Here is a 20,227-nt window from a genome sequence, read left to right on the forward strand (position 1 = left end):
TACAGCATTTGCTCTGGAGTCAAATAGAAATGGCAAGCCACTCCAGTATTCTTGCCTAGAGAACCCCAGGGACGGGGGAGCCTGGTGGGCTGCCGTCTATGGGGTCGCACAGAGTCGGACACGACTGAAGCGACTTAGCAGCAGCAGCAGCAGCAGCATAGGGTTATACAGATTACATTAGACAGACACACAGGATTTAACAGAGTACCTGGCACATAGTAAACGTTACTTAAATGTTCTCTTTCACTACTTCATTATTAGTGCGTATCATCATCCTATTTCCTTAACACAGTAGGTAAAAAAGAAATCAACCGAGAACAAAGCATATTTTAGATCAAATTCCAATTTTTAAAAATCCCATGCATCAAAAGGTGATTTTGGAAAAGCAGAAAGGGATCAGTCATGGTCTACCTCAGAAGCCAAAAGCAATTCAAATTATATTGTAAGTATGTGGAGATTCACCACTGGGATGTGACATGAGCTGATTTATTTTTTTAAAGGTTGCTGAGGTGTCTTGTGCATGGTACAGCACAGAGGGAGGACAACAGTGGAAGTGGGGATCCAGTTAAGAGGCTTCATTGAAAGACAAGAGATGGTGGTTATTTCAACTGGAGATGCAGCAGTGAAGATGCATGTGTGAAGACCATCTCCAAACCAATTTTGGAGATGGAGCTGATAAGACCAGCTAATGGTCTAATACAAGAATAAAAAAAAAAAAAGAGGAAACAAGGGTCAATCCCAGTGCCCTTTACTGGGAAAGATAAAGAGGAGAAGCAACTCTGAAGAACAGAAAGGTCTGTTTTGGATGTATTAAGTTGAAGAAATCTAAGGGGCAATCTGAAAAAGGCAGTTATCTGAGACAGCAGTTTCAGGGAGAGGTCAGGGCTAGAGACAGAATTTTGAGAGGCAAGTACATAATGATTCAAAAGGTATGCAATTTGATGACGTTAGTGGAAATCAGCAAAGACTAGAATGAGAATGTAAGTAGTTCAGTTAAGTCGCTCAGTCGTGTCCAACACTTTGCGACCCCGTGGACCAGCACACCAGGCCTCCCTGTCCATCACCAACCCCTGGAGTTTACTCAAACTCATGTCCATTGAGTAGGTGATGCCATCCAACCATCTCATCCTCTGTCGTCCCCTTCAATCTTTCCCAGCATAGGGTCTTTTCCAATGAGTCAGTTCTTCACATCAGGTGACCAAAGTATTGGAGTTTCAGCTTTAGCATCAGTCCTTCCAATAAATACTCAGGACTGGTTTCCTTTAGGATGGACTGATTGGATCTCCTTGCAGTCCACGGGACTCTCAAGAACCTTCTCCAACACCACAGATCAAAAGCATCAACTCTCCAGCGCAGAGCTTTTTTTTATAGTCCAACTCTTACATCCATACATGACTACTGAAAAAACCATACCTTTGACAAGAAGGACCTTTGTTAGCAAAGTAATATCTCTGCTTTTTAATATGCTGTCTAGGTTAGTCATAACTTTTCTTCCAAGGAGTAAGCGTCTTTTAATTTCATGGCTGCAGTCACCATCTGCAATGATTTTGGAGCCCAAAAAAATTAAGTCTGTCACTGTTTCCACTGTTTCCCCATCAATTTCCCATGAAATGATGGGACCAGATGCCATGATCTTAGTTTTCTGAATGTTGAGTTTTAAGCCAACTTTTGGAGAATCCAAGTAAGGTAGAAGGAAAACCAAGAGTGTGGCCCAGAAGTCAAAGAAAGGGTTTCTGGCAGAGGGAGTGGCCACTTACTATTTAACCTTCATGAACTATGAACCCTTCTTAATGTTCCTACCAAACAAGAAGTTTCAAAAGGACAAGAACTATTTCTTATTCATTTCGGCACTTTCTGCTCTAAACACACCAGAAGTTCAACTTGTGGTTATCAATTTAATGATTAGTAGGAGGGTCACAAATGCTGCCAAGTGAGGCATTTGTGCAGGAGCTCATCTTTCTCAAGGTATTTCAGTCTGCAGCTAGATTTACCACCCAATACTCCTTTCTAATAAATAATGAAAATTCTCATTTAGTTCACAATGAATCACCTCAACTACTTTCTCACTGTCATTTCACCAAAACACAGCATGTCCATCCATCAAATTTGGTATCAACAAGAACAGTGCCAGACACATAGCAGGTGCTCAGTAAGTATTAGGTGGATGAATCAATGGATGCGGGTAGGAGAGAGGAAAGAAAAACAATCTCTTATCCTCCAGGATCCACAGATAAAATGAGACAATAATCCTCTATGGATTTCATTTAACATATTTTCATCAATAATTAAGACTCTGAAGGAATAAACTGCTTATAAACATGAAGAAATCCATTACAAAGTAAAATCATTAGAGATACTTCACCATCTGGAAACAATAAATCAGTATTTTCTAAGTTCAATTTTTTTAATAAATATTTACTCCCAAACCTCTAATACCCTTTATACGTCATTCATTTTACACAAAAAGCTAGGAAATAACCTTCCAAAGCCTAATAGAGGATTCAGGAGCTGGAAGAGAAAAAAAAATTTCCAAACACTATTTGAAAGTAGATTCATTCTACCTTACATCAAAGCATTTTAAAAGAAACCCCAATACTAACTAGTAACACAGTTGGCCTTCCGTAACTCCAAGTTCCGCATCCACAGATTCCACCAACCACAGACTGAAATTATTCAGGGAGAAGAAAAAAAGCAATTCCAGAAAACCCAAAAACCCAAAACCTGAATTCGTCAAGCAGGCAATTATTTCTATGGCATTTTCAGTGTATTAGGTATCATAAATAATCTAGACAAGATTTAAACAATCAATATATGGGAGGATGTACATAGATCATAGGCAAATACTACCCGTCATATGGAAGGGACTTGAGCATGCATGGACTACGGTACTCAAGAGGGTCCCAGAACCAGCTCCCCATGAATACGAAAGGAAGACGATTCTCCTGTAAAAAGCATCCAAGTAACAAAAGACAGAAGTGCGGGAGAACTTGACTATCGAGTGAACTTTCACCACTTAAAGTTTTTCTACTAAGAACTCAGAAATTCAAACTCTGAAATACCTGAGGCACCATAAGTACCAGAATACCGCTGAGACTTCGGGCCAGATGGAGAGGTTTCCTTCATACGATCAATCACATTTTCCGAAAGCTGAAAAGAGCAACATCAAAATAAAATCAATTATAAGAGAACAAGAAAGAAAACAGTACAATAGCATCCAAGTAAGCCAGTCATCCATGGCAATATGTGTAACGAATGGCCTGAAGAAATTAGACTAAATCTGATCGCTGTGAAACTAAAACCAAGAAGAGTTTTAAGATGTTAAGATGCACCCCACAGCACTACTTCTTTATTTCTTCTAATGCATTGCTCATTGCTCATTAAAAATAACACTTTCCCTCATTCTATACTGTGCACTAAATTGTAATCTCTGAGAAAACGTAAGCCATCAGAACTCCTCCAACTTTCCTCCCTCATCCTCCAAATTAATTTACACTTGCAGCAGGCCTTAGCGCCTTCCTTCCCTCCAGTCCCAAAAGAAACAGTGTCCCTCCCTCCCTCCCTCCCGGCTAACCACAAACAATCCCTCTTTCAGTAGATTTCTTTATGCACCAACTCTGTGCCGGGAACTAGGCTAGACTTCAGGTATTCTAAGTCATCAAGTTGCTTAAAGAGAAGAAACAGACGACCACCATGCATTTAAATAAAATGTGAAGGATGTTACTTAAGTCAGTTGGCCTGTAACGGAAGGACAGACAGCACGGTGGGCAAGATGGGCAGGGCATCTAGCCAGGCTTTGGGAGTGTGGCTGGGCAGGAGGCTAAGAAGGATGAACAGTACTTAGGAACAGAAGGAGTAGGATATAAGAGTACTATAAGCAGAGGGTATTAGGATTTCCCTGGTGGTCCAGTAGTTAAGATCCACCTGCCAATGCAGGGGACATGGGTTCGATCCCTGGTCTGGGAAGATTCCACAAGCCACAGGGCAACTAAGTCCATGTGCCACAACTAGTAACAACTACTAAGCCCATGCTCCAGAGCCCAGAAGCCAGAACCAATGAAGCCCGCACGCCCTAGAGCCTGTGCTCATCTACAGGAGAAGCCACCGCAACGAGAAGTCCGAGCACTGCAACTAGAGAAAGCCTGTGCGCACCAACAAAGACTCAGCGCAGCCAAAAATAAATGCTTTAAAAAGAAAGAGGAGGGTACCACATGAAGCTACCACTAAACAACAGGGCTTAACAGCAAGTGGCAATACGAAACAGGCAGCTGGCAATAGGACGGAGGCAATGAGGAATACTCAGGCCACGAGATTTGAGTCATCAGCACCTCTAACCCCTAGATATCATAGCATCCTTTTATTATTTTCTTATCAGGTTTCCCTTGTGGCTCAGCTAATAAAGAATCTCCCTGCAATGTGGGAGACCTGGGTTCGATCTAAGGGTTGGGAAGATCCCCTGGAGAAGGGAAAGGCTACCCACTCCAGTATTCTGGCCTGGAGAATTCCATGGACTGTATAGTCCATGGGGTCGCAAAGAGTCGGACAGAACAGAGGGATTTTCACTCATTTCACAGCACTTACCACTATCTGATTCTTTCCTGTTTATTGCCTGTCTTGCTCACGAGAAACAAAGCCCCAGGAAAGCATGGATTTGGCTGTCCTGTCCAGTATTATACCCCAGAGCCTCAGTAAGCCTGGTTCATTAGTGAACGGTTAAACAAATGAAACAACAGGGATGAAGAAAAGAATGGGTGAAGCAGGAAGTTGAGGAGGGGGCTCAGTGAAACAGAAGGTAGAAAGGGAAATAAGATTCTGGATGTTGAAGACTCTTAGTAAATAAATCCTTCAAGTCAGGGGGTTGAACTTGATTCTGAGGGCAGCGAGGCACTACTGAAGGATTTTAAGCAGGGTAATGACACAATCAGACTTACATTTTAGAAAGATCACTCTAGCTACAGTGTGAAGAACAGATTGGAGGGGGATGAGAACAGGAGCAGGAGGACCCCTGAAGGAGGCTAAAGGACCAATTAAGAAGCTATTAAGCATATGTCCACACAAAGGCTCGCCCAGGAATGTGCAGAGCAGCACTATTCATAACAGCAAAAGTGGAAACAACATTCATCTCCTGGTGAATGGGTAAACAAAACATTACACGTCCATACAATGGACTAGAATTCATCAATAAAAAGAAGTGACGTTCTAAAATAAGCTACAATGAGGACAGACCTAAAAAACAATTAAGGAAACCAGGCACAAAAGGCCACATACTGTATAATTCCATTTACCTGAAATGCTCAGAAACCGGGACTCTATACAGATGGAAAATATCTTAGGTACGTGGTTGCCTAAGGCTGGAATGAGAATGGAGATTAACTGGAAATGGGCTTAAGAGATTTTATTGGGGTGATGAGAATGTTCCAAACCTGGAAAGTAGTGATGGTTGCACAATTCTGTAAATTTATCAGAAAGTGCTATACACAGAAAACAGATGAGCTTTATTATATGTAAATTACACCACAAGTTAACCTTCACTGAGTGCTTATTAGGTGCCAGGCACTGATGGTAAAATAAGTATTTGACTCATTTAACCCTTCACAATCCTGTGAGACACGGTTATTATGTCCACAGAATATATGTGAGGAGACTGGAGCAAAGCCAGATGAAGTAACTTGTGCTGGATCTTACAGGTTGTCAATAACGAAGCCAGGATTCTAATCCAGGAAGTCTGAGAAACAAGGTCACACTCAGACATCCCCTTCACTGCCAGACTCAGTGTCTGACTAGATGAGGGTGAAGCAGAAATCATCAAAAAGGTTTACAGGTCAAGTAATGGGGAGAAACAACCCCCTCCCCGCCCCACTACATCCTCAGGGACCTACTTCCAGTTTCGACTTCTTAGCACTCCACTGACTGACTTGTAACCCAATACAGCAGAGAAAGTATTCAGGCAAAAGTCACCACTGACCAAATAAATAACCTCCTATATTTATACAGGCTTCCCAGGTGGCACCAGTGGTAAAGAATCCACCTGCCAATGCAGGAGACACAAGAGAAGTGGGCTCAATCCCTGGGTTGGGAAGATGCCCTGAAGGTGGGGGCATGGTAACCCACTCTCCTCTTCTTGCCTGGAGAATCCCATGGACAGAGGAGCCTGGTGGACTACAGTCTATGGGGTAGCAAAGAGTCGACCACAACTGAGCTACATATTTATATAAATATCTTTTATATTTACAAAGCACCTAATTTATATGATTTCCCTTTAGCATCACTCCCGTCTTCCAGAAACCCATCCTCCACCCCCCATCCCCTCCCTGCTGGTCCTAGGACTCTGGCTGAGTCTCACCTCTTTTGCAGGCTTCCCCCTCCCTGGTGGTGGTGTTTAGTCGCTAAGTCATGTCTGATTCTTTGCGACCCCACGGACTGCAGCCCACCAGGCTCCTCTATCCATGGTATCTCCCAAGCAAGGATACTGGAGTGGGTTGTAATTTCCTTCTCCAGGGGAATCTTCCCGACGCAGGGATGGAACCCACATCTCCTGCTTAGCAGGTGGATTCTTACCACTGAGCCACCTGGGAAGTCCTCCCCTGCCCACCCTTATATGCTAGAGGGCTCCACATTCTGTTCTTTGCCTTGATTTCTTCTCACTCCATGCGCTCTTGGTGGTACTCTCATTCACTCCCCTGATGTTTTATTAATAACTGCTGTTGATTAATTAATGAATTCTAAACCCAATTATCTCCAGTCCAAGACCTGTATCCCAAAAGGCAGACCTAAACATTGAGTTGCCTAATGGACACCTCTCCTGGGACAGACCACAAGCACCGCAAACCCAACATGTCCCAAGCTGAATTCACATTTGCCAAAAAAACCTCTGTGTCCTCTTGCTTTCCTTATCTCATTCATGACCCCACCTTCACCCCGCTTCCTTAATCAAAACTCAGGAGTTCTCGACCCTTCTCTCTGCCTCAGTCTCTCAGCTGTGACCTCCTCAATTTGTCGTCCCTCCTCCCATCCCATTTCCCCTGCCCTAATTCATGGCATCATCAATATTCCTCCTAAAATACAAATGATTATGGTAATTCTCACCTCAAGTCCTTCAACAGCTACCTCTGCTGATAAGAAAGGCCAAATTCTTTTGCATAGCATTCAAGACTTCCTCTTCTTTTGGTTATGGCCTCATTTCTCCAACCGCAACTTCCAAGGCTTTTCCCTCAACACTTCATAACCTGTTCCCTACCCACACTGGCCACCCGCTGCCATCTCCTTGCCTTTATTTTTGCCTACAATGCCTTCACACCTCGGGAGAGAAGTGCCTTTCAAACGTCAGCTCAAAACATCCTAATGTCATTCCATTCCAACTCTGCCTACCCAACAGGACCCTTTTGTGCCCCACGGGTACCTTGCACAAATGTCCAATGCTCCAGTGACAGAACAAGCATTTGCCTTTCCACAAGACTGTGAGCTCCTATGTGTTACTGAGTCACCCCACAAGGCTGACTAGGCCGAGCACTAACTGAGGCCCTTGGGAAACATCAAAGAACGAAATGGGTTTGTAGCTGAACAGTTACTTATATCTCAGGACCCAAAGCAGAATGGAGGTGAGACAGCAAAGGGAAAGTCGACAGCTCAAAAGCTGTGACCTTTGAAGGAGAAACCATGACTCCTTTCTCGGGAGAGAAGTGGAAGTTAGGAAGCAGAGCGCCAGCAGACTCAGCTTCTCCATCAACTGACAGCCACGGAGACTGCTGCCGCAACTCATCTGCAAAGGTGAGCCACATGATAGGAAGAACTCCTTAAGACTGTCCCCATCCCCTCAATTCACAGGTGAGAAAAAGAGAGACTCTAAGTGATGTCCAGCTACTGGCAGCATCAGGACGGCAACCAGTCAGCCCACTCTCTCTCCAGTGCCTTCCCTGCCGCTAAACAATACACTCCTTATCCCACACAACATGTATCACCTCCTCATGAGGAAATAAAACGAGGCTTACTAAGTTCTGGAATCTTAAAGCTGTTTTTACTGATATATAATTTAAAGTTTACTCAATATATAAGATAATGTACTAATACATAATATATAACATACCATATTAACAGAGTATGCTGTAATGTATTACGTATGTTTTATATATCATATTACTATATATAATCCTATAATACATCTACTATGTTACATATGTAATATAATTTATGTGTTGAAAGCTAATATACATAAGCTAATTTGACATATGATTTTATACCTTACAAAACGCTGGCCCAGAATACAAGGAAGACGCACTGGTCACCTACTAGCTATATAACCCCTCTATGGGCCTCCCTTTCCTCATCCGGAAACTGGGAAAGTAACACCTACCCCCAGAGTTACGGAGGAGGAAGGATTCCAAGATGCAACGCAAAGATCTGACAGAGTTATTACTAACACAGCTCCGGCCACCGGGACCTCAACAGCCTGTTTTTCCCGGTTCACTCTCATCAGCGGCACCGAGTTCATACGGAGACCGTTCTCTACGTGGGGCATGAAGACAAGACCCGCATGAGTCCTGGTCTGAGAATAAGGTGCCCACTTATCCCTATCTATGCTCTTTGCATTAAAAGTACAATGTCTCTTTCAACCTAAACATTACTTCTTATTTCATTGTTAACTTTTTATTTATGTGGTTTATCTGATGCCTCAAAACTTGCTACTTAATGTCAAATTCAATCAATTCAAAGCATTTCCCAATAAGGTCTTTGGTCATACTTCAGTAAATTTATGTCATTCAAGGGTACACAATTCGTTTTTTAAGTTGATAAACATGTTGTAAGGTTGCCTTGAGAGTCAACTCTTTTTGTGTGTGTGTTCTTAGACTGACTCATACATGTCTTCTCAGGTCTTTCCAAAGGCGCACCCATGGCAGCCTACGGTTGCATCTCTGCTTACTCCAAGCCTGATCTACAGTCTCCCCAGTCTGGTCACAACTATGCTGATAGAAGGCAATAGCCAGGCTACCCTTTGTATTTGAAATTGACACCCGCTGAGCTGACACCCCAGCTTCAGTAATGAGTTCAGGCCTCGAACTCACCTGATCTCTGTTAACTGGGGAACTCACTTGCAAAGCAGCTGACAAGGTTTAGAGATCCCAGCCTGTTATACAATCTGCAGCTAGAAAACAACTCTTCTCTGTGATGCAAACTGACCCCAAAAGGCGTCAAAGGTAAAACGTAAACTTCCGCAAGAGCTGGACAAGCTGCCTCTGTATAAGCAGCAACTTCTTCAGGAAGCATCTTTCCTTAAATAGGGTACCTCTTTTAGAAAAGCTTTTTCCTGTTCAAATATCCATACCTGCTATGCTTGCTATCCATACCTGCTATACTATTCCAGACGTTACTGGACTCTCCATCAAGGCAAATACCAAGTGCAATTTACAGGAATTATTTGTGGCAAAGAAGAGTGACATAAACCCCTCACCCACCCACCCACATTAATGCTATAATTGTGCCCCGAGGTCCATGGATTCAGAAGTCTATGGATTAGTTTTCTGCTTATTGCATTATTATGGGCAGAGTCCATAGCCTAGAGATTTACAGTAGTCTGTGAACTGGAAGTTAAGAATCCCTGTTCTACTCTGGGGGCTTCCCTGGTGGCTCAGATGGTAAAGAATCTGCCTGCAGGGCTGGAGACCCGGGTTCTACGATTAGTGAGAACCAAAAGAATGCGGCCTGCCAACAGAGTTGAATTCAGTTCACTGACTTATCTGCCCTATTCATCTGCTTCTGAAGACGTAGTTAAGTAAACAAGGCTTGCCAAGTCATGGTCCATACTACTCCCCACACCAACATGTGCCCCACAGAAGAGGAAAAGACGTAGGTCATCTTCCATAGTCTTCCCACTGATGTCCTCCCACCCACCTTCATTGGTCTTATCTAAAATCAGAACACACCACTTATCAACCCAGAATCTAGTATTTTCTCAGAAACAAGAGACTGAGACAAAGATCAAGTATTTCTATTTCCAAGGAACAGAGAAAAGGGGGAGAACTCCCTTTCAGTTGCCCCTAAGACGTCAAGATAGGTACCACATGAGACAAATGAATCTGATCCACAGCTCCATAATAGTTTTTCTCAACTTCTTCCAGGTGCTTCTTATCAAACTGATTAAAAGACTCAGACTCATTTTTCTCACTTCGTCCTCTTTCCATGCAGCATAGATCATTTTCTTTTCAACTACCATTTTAAGACTTCAAAAACTGCCACTAGTATTTGAAAGAAATGACTCCTAAATACTTACTTAAGGGGGAATATATTCCATACTACAAACACATATATATAAAATGTAACTTCCAGCTCATGTCTGTAGTTCATCACTCATATTCTTTGCCTTTGTTATCAGTGGAAATCATGAACTTCTCCTCTTTGTATAAAATCCTAGAAAGCTTAGCATGGTAATATATACCCAAGAGATTCACGGAACCTAACACGGAAAGGGGCCATTCATTTACCCGATAACATTCCTCAACATTCCCAGTGATGGACAGGACTTGCAGACTCTGTTAATGGACCCTCTCCAGGACCCTTAACCACATCCCATATGAAGTAATCTCTTCATGTAGGGGCTCTTAACTGCTAAGACCTCCCAAAGCACGAGCTGTGTTCCACATAAGCATCCCTGCTACTGTAACTGGCTCCTGTGAATTTCAGCTTGCAACTTCAAGGCAAGTAGCAGAGATTAGTTTATGCCTGGGAAGCATGATAAATATTACTCTGAAAATGATACTTATTGAAGCTGACATTTGCTCTGGAAGAGTTCACTCACAGCTTTGATGTTTGAGATAAACTTGTGCAAGATTGAGTGGAAGGCACATTTTCCAAGCAGGCTCAGCAGGTGCTCAGAAAAATCCTATTAAGCACATGCAATATGAGTAATCAAAATGATTGGTCTTGCGATCACAAGAAATTTATTTTAGACTTGGAAAGAAGGGCAAGGCAAAAGGGTGGCCTTTCATCCAATCCATGAGTTCAGATTCAAAGCTGGAGTCAGGTGTAAGAATACAGGTTATTTTATGAAAGAGGGGGACAGGGAGTTGTTGACGGCTGAGAATTAAGGGAAAGAAAAAACCAGGACCCTACAAATCCAGTGAAAATAACACATGATGGGTGAGAAGACACTACAAACTAACATTTTAGGTAGGTCCTTTAATCACCAGCTGATGAGGACCTCAGCAGGAAAAATCTGGAAAAACATGACCTATTAATAAATGCAGCCTAGTTACTAAAAGCCTTATGTCTGCTTACTCAATATGACTCCTCGTATATTAAGATAAATGAAGATGAAATTGCTATCCTTATCAGTGCAACACAAAATTGGTTTTCTAGCAGCGAGTAAGTCTGCTGCACTGTCGGCACACTCTTTATTTAAAAAATTAAAGTTTTATTGTTATGAAAAAGGGTGACTACAGGTGATATGGTCACAGTGGTCCAAAAGAAAATGCGGAAAAGTGGTGTGCACAGAAGTAAGGGAAAAGTATCAAGGAAACAGAAGTTATTCTCTTAGTGAGAAACTAACAAAAGGTGTCTAAAGTGGAGAAGATTTGGTAAAGCCCAACACCACTGGAGAGAAACACATGTAGTAATTACAGTGTTTGGGGAACACATTCTGTTAAAAATTCCTACTGGAGTGCAGCTGATTTATGCCGTGTTAGTTTCTGCCGTACAGCACAGTGAATCAGAGACACAGATCCACTCTTGTTCTTCTCTTAGATTCTTTGCCCGCACAGGCCATTACAGAATATTGAGTACAGTTTCCTGTGTTATACAATAGGTTCTTATTATTTATTTTACATATAGTAGTGTGTATACGTGGCAAACTCTTATTCTTATGAGTAAAAGCATGTTGGTCGACTGGGAAAATCTGGAACGCTTTCTGCAGCCAAGCTGAACTAACCCTATCTGCAATTCAATACTGAAGTCTGGGCCTCATGAGCACCATGTTTCAATCAACTGAGCTAAAACAAAGGCTCTCTCATGGGAAATAAGAAGTGCTGCAAGCTAAAAAAAAAAAAAAAATATATATATATATATATATAAAGATCAGCTTAAAAACATCTAGAAAACACATAGATGAAAAATCATACAGGCAATCAGTTGTAGAACCCAGGAGTTCATTCCCCAGTCCATATCCCTTTAGGTACACCTGTGGGAACACAATATGCTCTTATTTTTATCTATTGATTATTATTCAGTTCATGTAAGGTTACACATCCATCTCCTTGACCAGCTCTAAAAACAGTTACTACTCATGTGAGTAGTGAACACCCTCAAAGTACCAGACCCTGCCAGATGCTTACATGCATGCTTAGCCCTTCAGTCATGTCCGACTCTTTGTGACCCCATGGACTGTAGCTCACCAGGTTCCTCTGTCCATGGAATTCTCCAGCCAAGAATACTAGAGTGGGTTACCATCCTCTTCTCCCGAGGATCTTACAACCCAGGGGTTGAACCTGGGTCTCCTGTTTGAGCCACCAGTGACGCTTACATACATTACGCCAAATTCTCAAAAGCAGTGTCTGGATACGTAAGTATTACAAGTACGCTGCACACAGCTAATGAGAAGCACAGCCGGCACCACGCTAAGGTTCGCCTGGTTCCAAAGCACGTGCTCTTACCACTGCAGACTTTCAAAAAGTCTCAGAACATGAGATGTAGAAGGAACCCTATCATTGTAATAACAGCTACCTTTTATTAAAAATCTACAATGTGCTTTAAATACTTCATCTTCTTACCACAATCAAGAGATGATACTCCCCTTTGGGGATAAGGCAATATAATCAGGGAAGTGACCTGTCCAAGAATGCAGACTAGAAAATGCCTAATTAACTTAACTGAGGTCTGTTTAACAACTAACTGATGTTCTTTTGACCATGACCTCAAGGAAATCAGAATGATACTTAAGTACTCAATAATTCAACAGCACGCTATTTTTAGGGGAAAGTGCAGGAGGCTGAGTATGGCTACAAGAAACTCATAGTGCTGCTAGACGCACAAAATTTCAGAATTAGAACAGATCAGAGGTTACAGGTGTACTCAAGCCCCATCACTCTGCAGGTGAGAAAACTGAAGCTCAGCGATAGAAAATTGCCCTTGAAAAGGAATCTGAAGCAACAGGGAGAACGCTGCAAGGGCAATCCAGGTGAAGGGTATAAACTGAAGAAAAGCAAAGCACAGAGGTCACAGGAAGCATGGTATGTGCTTGAATTATAACCGTATAAAATGTACTCCATGAGAAAGAAAAAATAAATAAAAGAATATTTCCACCAAATTGAATGGTCAAAGGACATAGCTTCTTTTCCTATAACATTTTTTTAAAAGGGGCTTTAAGACAATCTCTCCATTTAATCTAACCTCAAACTTTCTTCATACTTAACATATTTAACCTTGTCTAATACTTGACGTGAATCTGTGCTGTGGCCCAATTCCCTTTAATTTTGTTTGCTGCCATCGCTGTGCCTGTACTAAAGCATGAGAACATGGATTTATACATTTTTTCTAGCCAATTGCCTTCTCAACCCAAACTTACTTTTCTTCTTCTTACTTTTCTTTTTCGTCCTCTGGTGTATAACACTCAAAGCCTCTGAAGGCAAAATTAATCAAGTTTCCACATAAAACTCAGAGCCTACAGAAATTTTTATTTTAAAGAGTACCAACTAAACCTCAACAATGCAAAGAATGCTGCCTCAGACATCTTATTACAAAATGCGGTACCACCATTCATTAATGCAAGGAAATGCTGACCACAGAGCAAAAGTTGAGCTCAATAGTCTGTTTTCATAAAGAAAACTTTAACAAATTCTTCAAGGTAACAGTTGCAAAGTAAAAGTTTTTCAACATTTCAAATATTTAAGAAGTTTTAATTCCTCATAATCAATGCTAAAAAGAATTTACACATTTGCTTATGCTGGTTGTGTAGTACAGAGGAAGGAAAACAGTATAAAACTTTCTGGGGTCAAACTGCTTTATCTACTAGGTTCAGTCATTACACTTCCAAAAACGTGAGGCTGCTAATTCAGGTGCAGTGGAGGGTGTGTTGATGAAGGGAGTGCTGGTATACGGACACCCTAGAGAAAAATCAAGATTTCAGTTTATGCATGAAGCATGCGCAGGGGGCATTTAAAATTTTTCTCCAACGTCTCAGTCAAAACAAACTGTAATACTCCTAATGATCTGAAAACTTGCAAACCTATCTCAAGTCCTGTGAGGGCGGCAGACGTTGGTATAGAAGCCACTGGGCCTAGTCCAAACAGGCCACAAGAGGAGGAGTCTGGGAAAGACAGACGTCAAGTGAAAGTGAAGGAGAAGCCAGAAGTCACCTGAAGCAGGGCAGGAAAGTCTAAGGTGTGGGTGGGTGGGTGTTGGGGGAATGGGGGCTTGTCAGTGGAAGAGTACTCAACGACAGACAGTACATAAAGTGTTCCTTAAAACGCCAAGTTCATCCTGAGAGAGGTCACGTGGGCAGGGCAAAAGCAGGGTTTGAATTCTGAATCCAGGAGAGACAAGCCCATTTCATAGGTGGGTACAGTGAGGCAAGGCTTTCAAATAAGGTCCCAGGACTACTAAGCAGTACAGTCTAAACTGGTCTTTGAGCCCTTAGAAAGTCTAACTAAACCTGGCATCCCCCAGTCCCCAAGCACAGCGCTCAGCATTTGGCACACAGCAGGAAATATCTCTGAACCGATGTCCCAAGTCTTGAGAAACTTCAACCTTCTTTGCAAGGAACTCAGCTTTGGGCCGAACAACACTTTGGCGGCAGAAGTGGGGAAAAGCAGGCCAAGCAGAACCTGTAAAGGCCAGAGATATGGGGTTCGAGTCGGAATGCTGGCCCTCCGCCCGCCCACTGTCACTCACCCGGATGCCCTTCACCACGGTGATGTTCTCATTCTCGTCCGCCTCGAAGGTGACCCGGCGAGTGCTGGCCGTCCCGCCCATGGCTTCTGCTTCTGACCCGGCAGAGACCTAGCACGGACGCACAGACACCACAGGTCCCACGGGCACACACGTGCGTGGACGGGGCCAGGCTCCTGCCTTGCACAGCGGGAGCAAGGCCACGACCCCAAAAGGCAAGGAGAAGGCGCCGGTCCTGAGCTCCCGCCTCCTCCGGTCACGTGACACAACAACCCTTGACTCCAATTGGTCAAAGATACTAACGGCCCGCCTCTCTAAGGCAGGGTCTCTCAGATTGGTTAGCGCAGACCCGGATGCTATGACAACAGGTGGTATTTGACAAGGTTTCCGGAGCCCCTGGGTATAGTGGGAATTGTATTCTCGATCTGGTGCGATGGGTTCTGGGACTTTTCTCGCCTTCATATTTTGAGTTCCAGAGGAGTATGGCCTTCTGGGAGTTGTAGTCTTGGCTGCAGAAAAGGCGTGTAACTGGGGGAACTTTGAAAGCACGCTTTAAGGGTAGTATTGTATCCTTAAAGATATCCTTAAAGTTTAGGCTACCAAGTTAGAAGATACAATCTCTTTCGGGAGGGAACTCACGGTTTAATAAGGGATCTGCACTCTCCTAATAGAGCCTTTCCTATTTTCCTATACACAAATACATGAGGCAAAATGTTCTTTATTTTAGTCTTAACCAGGCAAAACAAAACAAAACAAAGCACACCACCGCATTTGGCCTGCGGCTTTATTTTGTAAACTAGTTATTTCTTTTTTATGAAAAGTAAACTTTTAAATATTATGGTTTCCAAATCTGCATATAAGAAAACAGAAAACTATCTGCATCAAGCTTGCAGAGAGTTCACTTTTGTCTCCCTCCACTTCAATTAGATAAGCTAGTTATACCATAATAGGATCAGGCAGAAAAAAAGTGATTGTAAAAGACAGTATTAATATAAATTAGTGGAGTAATTAAAACTATATCTGACAAAGTTGAGAAGTTTTCCTTTGGAAAGTTTCTAGATCAGTATTTCACCTCTACAGGACATTTAAATTTTATTTTTTGAAAATATTCTATGACATGTGTAAGTTTACCCATATGACCTTAGTCTTACAGAAGTGTATATCTTCTCTTTAGAAATTAGATTAGTGATGGTATTCTCTTCAGGTAGTCTCTTTCAACATTAAAGGCAGCCAGTCACAACACAGCATGACATCCTCTTCTTTCAAGTTCAGTTTAGTTCAGTCACTCAGTCACGTCAGACTCTTTGCAACCCCATGGACTGCAGCACACCAGGCATCTCTGTCCATCACGATCTCCCTGAGTTTACTCAAGGGAAGGGAAGTCGCTCAGTCATGTCCAACTCTTTGCGACCCCATGGACTGTAGCCTACCAGGCTTCTCCATCCATGGGATTTTCCAGGCAAGAGTACTGGAGTGGGCTGCCATTGCCTTCTCCAGGGGGTCTTCCTGACCCAGGGGTTGAACCCGGGTCTCCCGCATTGTAGGCAGACTCGAACTCATGTCCATTGAGTTGGTAATGCCATCCAACCATCTCACCCTCTGTCGTCCCCTTCTCCTCCCACCTTCAATCTTTCCCAGCATCAGGGTCTTTTGCATCAGGTGAACAAAGTATTCGAGTTTCAGCTTCAGCATCAGTCCTCCCAATAAATATTCAAGACTGATCTCCTTTAGGATTGACTGGTTTGATCTCCTTGCAGTCCAAGTGTCTGCTCCAACACCACAGTTCAAAAGCATCAATTCTTCAGCACTCAGCTTTCTTTATGGTCCAACTCCCACATCCATACATGACTACTGGAAAAATCAAAGCTTGTTTCAAAGGTATGCATAAAAATGCAATAATATTTTTGAGCTTCAATTATGTGCTGATTTATTACAATAAAGTCTTAGGGCAGAGACTGTCTCTTTTTCATCCTTGTATCCCTGGGCAGCAGCAGAGTATTGAATTTATGACATGTCATCATTTTATTCAACAGCTCAGTTCAGTTCAGTCACTCAGTCGTGTCCGACTCTTTGCGACCCCATGAATCGCAGCACTCCAGGCTTCCCCTGTCCATCACCAACTCCCAGAGTTTACTCAAACTCATGTCCATCGAGTCGGTGATGCCATCCAGCCATCTCATCCTCTGTCGTCCCCTTCTCCTCCTGCCCCCAGTCCTTCCCAGCATCAGGGTCTCTTCCAATGAGTCAACTCTTTGCATGAGGTGGCCAAAGTATTGGAGTTTCAGCTTCAGCATCAGTCCTTCCAGTGAACACCCAGGACTGATCTCCTTTAGGATGGACTTATTCAACAGTACACCTATCCAAATTATACTATGCTACATTGTAGTTTCAAGACTCCATGTTACTTTCTATATGTTCTTGAGTTCTATATGGTTCCACTTTCTTTCTACAGGGAACTAAAAATCCAAGGAAGCATGCTTTTCATTTCTTCAAGACCTCCCCTCCACAAATACACCCTCCTCATTTTTTACTCCAATATGTACCAGGTATTGAAGATTCTACATAAAACAGACGTGCAATAAATTTTTACTGAAATCAGTTCAGTTCAGTCACTCAGTCCTGTCCAACTCTTTGCGACCCTATGAATCGCAGCACACCAGCCCTCCCTGTCCATCACAAACTCCCAGAGTTTACTCAAACTCATGCCCATTGAGTCGGTGATGCCATCCAGCCATCTCATCCTCTGTTGTCCCCTTCTCCTCCTGCCCCCAATCCCTCCCAGCATCAGGGTTTTTTCCAATGAGTCAACTCTTCGCATGAGGTGGCCAAAGTATTGGAGTTTCAGCCTCAGCATCAGTCCTTCCAATGAGCACCCAGGACTGATCTCTTTTAGGATGGACTGGTTGGATCTCCTGGCAGTCCAAGGGACTCTCAAGAGTCTTCTCCAACACCATAGTTCAAAAGCATCAATTTTTCAGTGCTCAGCTTTCTTCACTAATTAAAAAGAAAGGGTTTCTTGGAGGTAGTAAAGAGACCAAGGAAAACTATTTATCTTGAATATACTTATCTCTTTAAAATGTTAAATGAGGGGAATTCTCTGGTGGTCCAGTGGTTAGAATGCAGCACTTTCACTGTCAGGGCCCAGGTTAGATCCCTGGTCAGAGAACTAAGATCCTGCAAGCCTCAGGGCGTGACCAAAAAGAAGAAAATAAAATTTTTAATAAGCAGTCTTATAATGCAATCTAAAAACACTTTAGATAAACAACACAGCATATTAAATTTTAGTGTATTTTGAAAGTCTTCATCACAAGGAAAAAGCCTTAGCTAGACTTCCCTGTGCTGATCATTTGACAATACAGACAAGTACTGAAGCATTGCATTATATCCCCGAAAATAATATAACGTTGTATGTCAGTTATACCTCAATTTTAATTAATTAAAATACTAGAATTAATAATCCATTCCAATCAACATCACAAAGAAATCCTCTGAATTAAAAATATAAATATGCATTTTGGGGCTTCCTGGTGGCTCAGACAGTAAAGAGTCTACCTGCAGTACAGGAGACCTGGGTTCAATCCCTGCATCGGGAAGATTCCCTGGAGAAGGAAATGGCAACTCACTCCAGTATTCTTGTCTGGAAAATCCCATGGACAGAGGAGCTTGTCAGGCTACAGGGGTCACAAGAGTCAGACACGACTGAGCAACTTCACTTTTCACTTTCTTTATATGCATCTTATCTTGGAACAATACCTACTGTAACAATAGTATTCTGTCTGTATCAATTTCAAAGTCAGGCCATGCATACAGTCCCTTAAAGAAAATTTCTCCAGCTATCCAGAAGCTGTGGTCTGCCTTTCTCTCTGGCTATACCTTATTAGTGATCACCTGACCCAAAGGCAGCATTTATTAGCCAGAGAGTTATGAGCTACAATGGAAAACTTTGCCCAAGGAAAAATGATAGCTAACAAATGAGATAAGCAGATTCTCTGTATCTTTTTTTCCTTTTTCCCCTCTATTTAAACTTGAAAATTTAGAGCAAAGAGAAAGATAGCAAAGAAAGAAGGTGTGATACTGAGTTAGAAACATGAGGCTAACTAAGATAGGTGGAAGCAGAAACTATAGGGAGAATAAAAGGCATCCTTACTGGAAAATAAATACAACTGTATTTATAGATAATGATAAACAGAAAAATTTTAAAAATCCACTAAAATCCATTGAAAAAAAAAATCCATTTTTTAAAAGTTCAGCAAGCTTATAGGAAAGAGGGTCAACATACAAGAATCAATTATATTTCTATACACCAGCAATTAACAGTCAAATTAAGAAAACAATTTCATTTATAATAGCATAAAAAACAAATCAAATGTTCATTAACTAATGACTGGGTAAATAAAATGTTGTACACACGGACAATGGAATATTATACAGCAACAAAAAGGAACAAAGTAGTGGCATATGCTACAGTATGCAAGAGCCTCAAAAACATTATGCCAAGTGAAAGATAAACACAAAAGACCACATACTGTATGTGTGTTAGTCACTCAGTTGTGTCCAACTCTTTGCAACCCCATGGACTGTAGCCCACCAAGCTCCTCTGTCCGTGAAATTCTCCAGGCAAGAATACTGGAGTGGGTTGCCATTTCCTTCGCCCAGGCGATCTTCCCGACTCAGGGATTGAACCCAGGTCTCCCGCATTGCAGGCAGATTCTTTACCACCTTTACCAGGGAAGCCCCTAACATACATACTGTATGATTCTCAGTTCAGTTCAGTTCAGTTCAGTCACTCAGTCATGTCCAACTCTTTGCTACCCCATGGACTGTAGTACGCCAGGCCTCCCTGTCCATCACCAACTCCTGGAGTCTACTCAAACTCATGCCCACTGAGTCGGTGATACCATCCAGCCATCTCATCCTCTGTTGTCCCCTTCTCCTGCCTTCAGTCTTTCCCAGCATCAGGGTCTTTTCCAATGAGTCAGTTCTTCACATCAGGTGGCCAAAGTATTGGAGTTTCAGCTTCAACATCAGTCCTTCCAATGAATATTCAGGACTGATTTCCTTTAGGATGGACTGATTGGATCTCCTTGCAGTCCAAGGGACTCTCAAGAACCTTCTCCAACACCACAGTTCAAAAGCATCAATTCTTTGGTACTCAGCTTTCTTTATAATCCAACTCTCACATCCATACATGACTACTGGAAAAACCACAGCCTTGACTAGACAGACCTTTGTTGACAAAGTAATGTCTCTGCTTTTTAATATGCTGTCTAGGTTGGTCACAACTTTTCTTCCAAGGAGTAAGCATCTTTTAATTTCTTGGTTGTAGTCACCATCTGCAGTGATTTTGGAGCCCAGAAAA

At 42.4% G+C, this 20,227-nt stretch overlaps 1 protein-coding gene across 2 annotated transcripts in view; it reads right to left on the bottom strand.

Annotated features, from left to right (window-relative positions):
• The window catches only part of CHCHD3 (coiled-coil-helix-coiled-coil-helix domain containing 3), a 281,405-nt gene extending 266,281 nt beyond the window's left edge, over positions 1–15,124 (bottom strand). For both annotated transcript variants that reach the window (XM_043873519.1, XM_043873518.1), the window contains exons 1-2: positions 14,872–15,124; positions 3,060–3,147 (exon numbers count right to left, since the gene is read on the bottom strand). In XM_043873519.1, coding sequence (XP_043729454.1) covers positions 3,060–3,147; positions 14,872–14,952 — 169 coding nt within the window. In that variant the 5' untranslated portion in view covers positions 14,953–15,124. The remainder of the gene's footprint in view (positions 1–3,059; positions 3,148–14,871) is intronic.
• Positions 15,125–20,227: the final 5,103 nt, after the last annotated feature.

This window comes from Cervus elaphus, chromosome 18 (genome assembly GCF_910594005.1).
Source record: "Cervus elaphus chromosome 18, mCerEla1.1, whole genome shotgun sequence".
Taxonomy (NCBI): domain Eukaryota; kingdom Metazoa; phylum Chordata; class Mammalia; order Artiodactyla; family Cervidae; genus Cervus; species Cervus elaphus.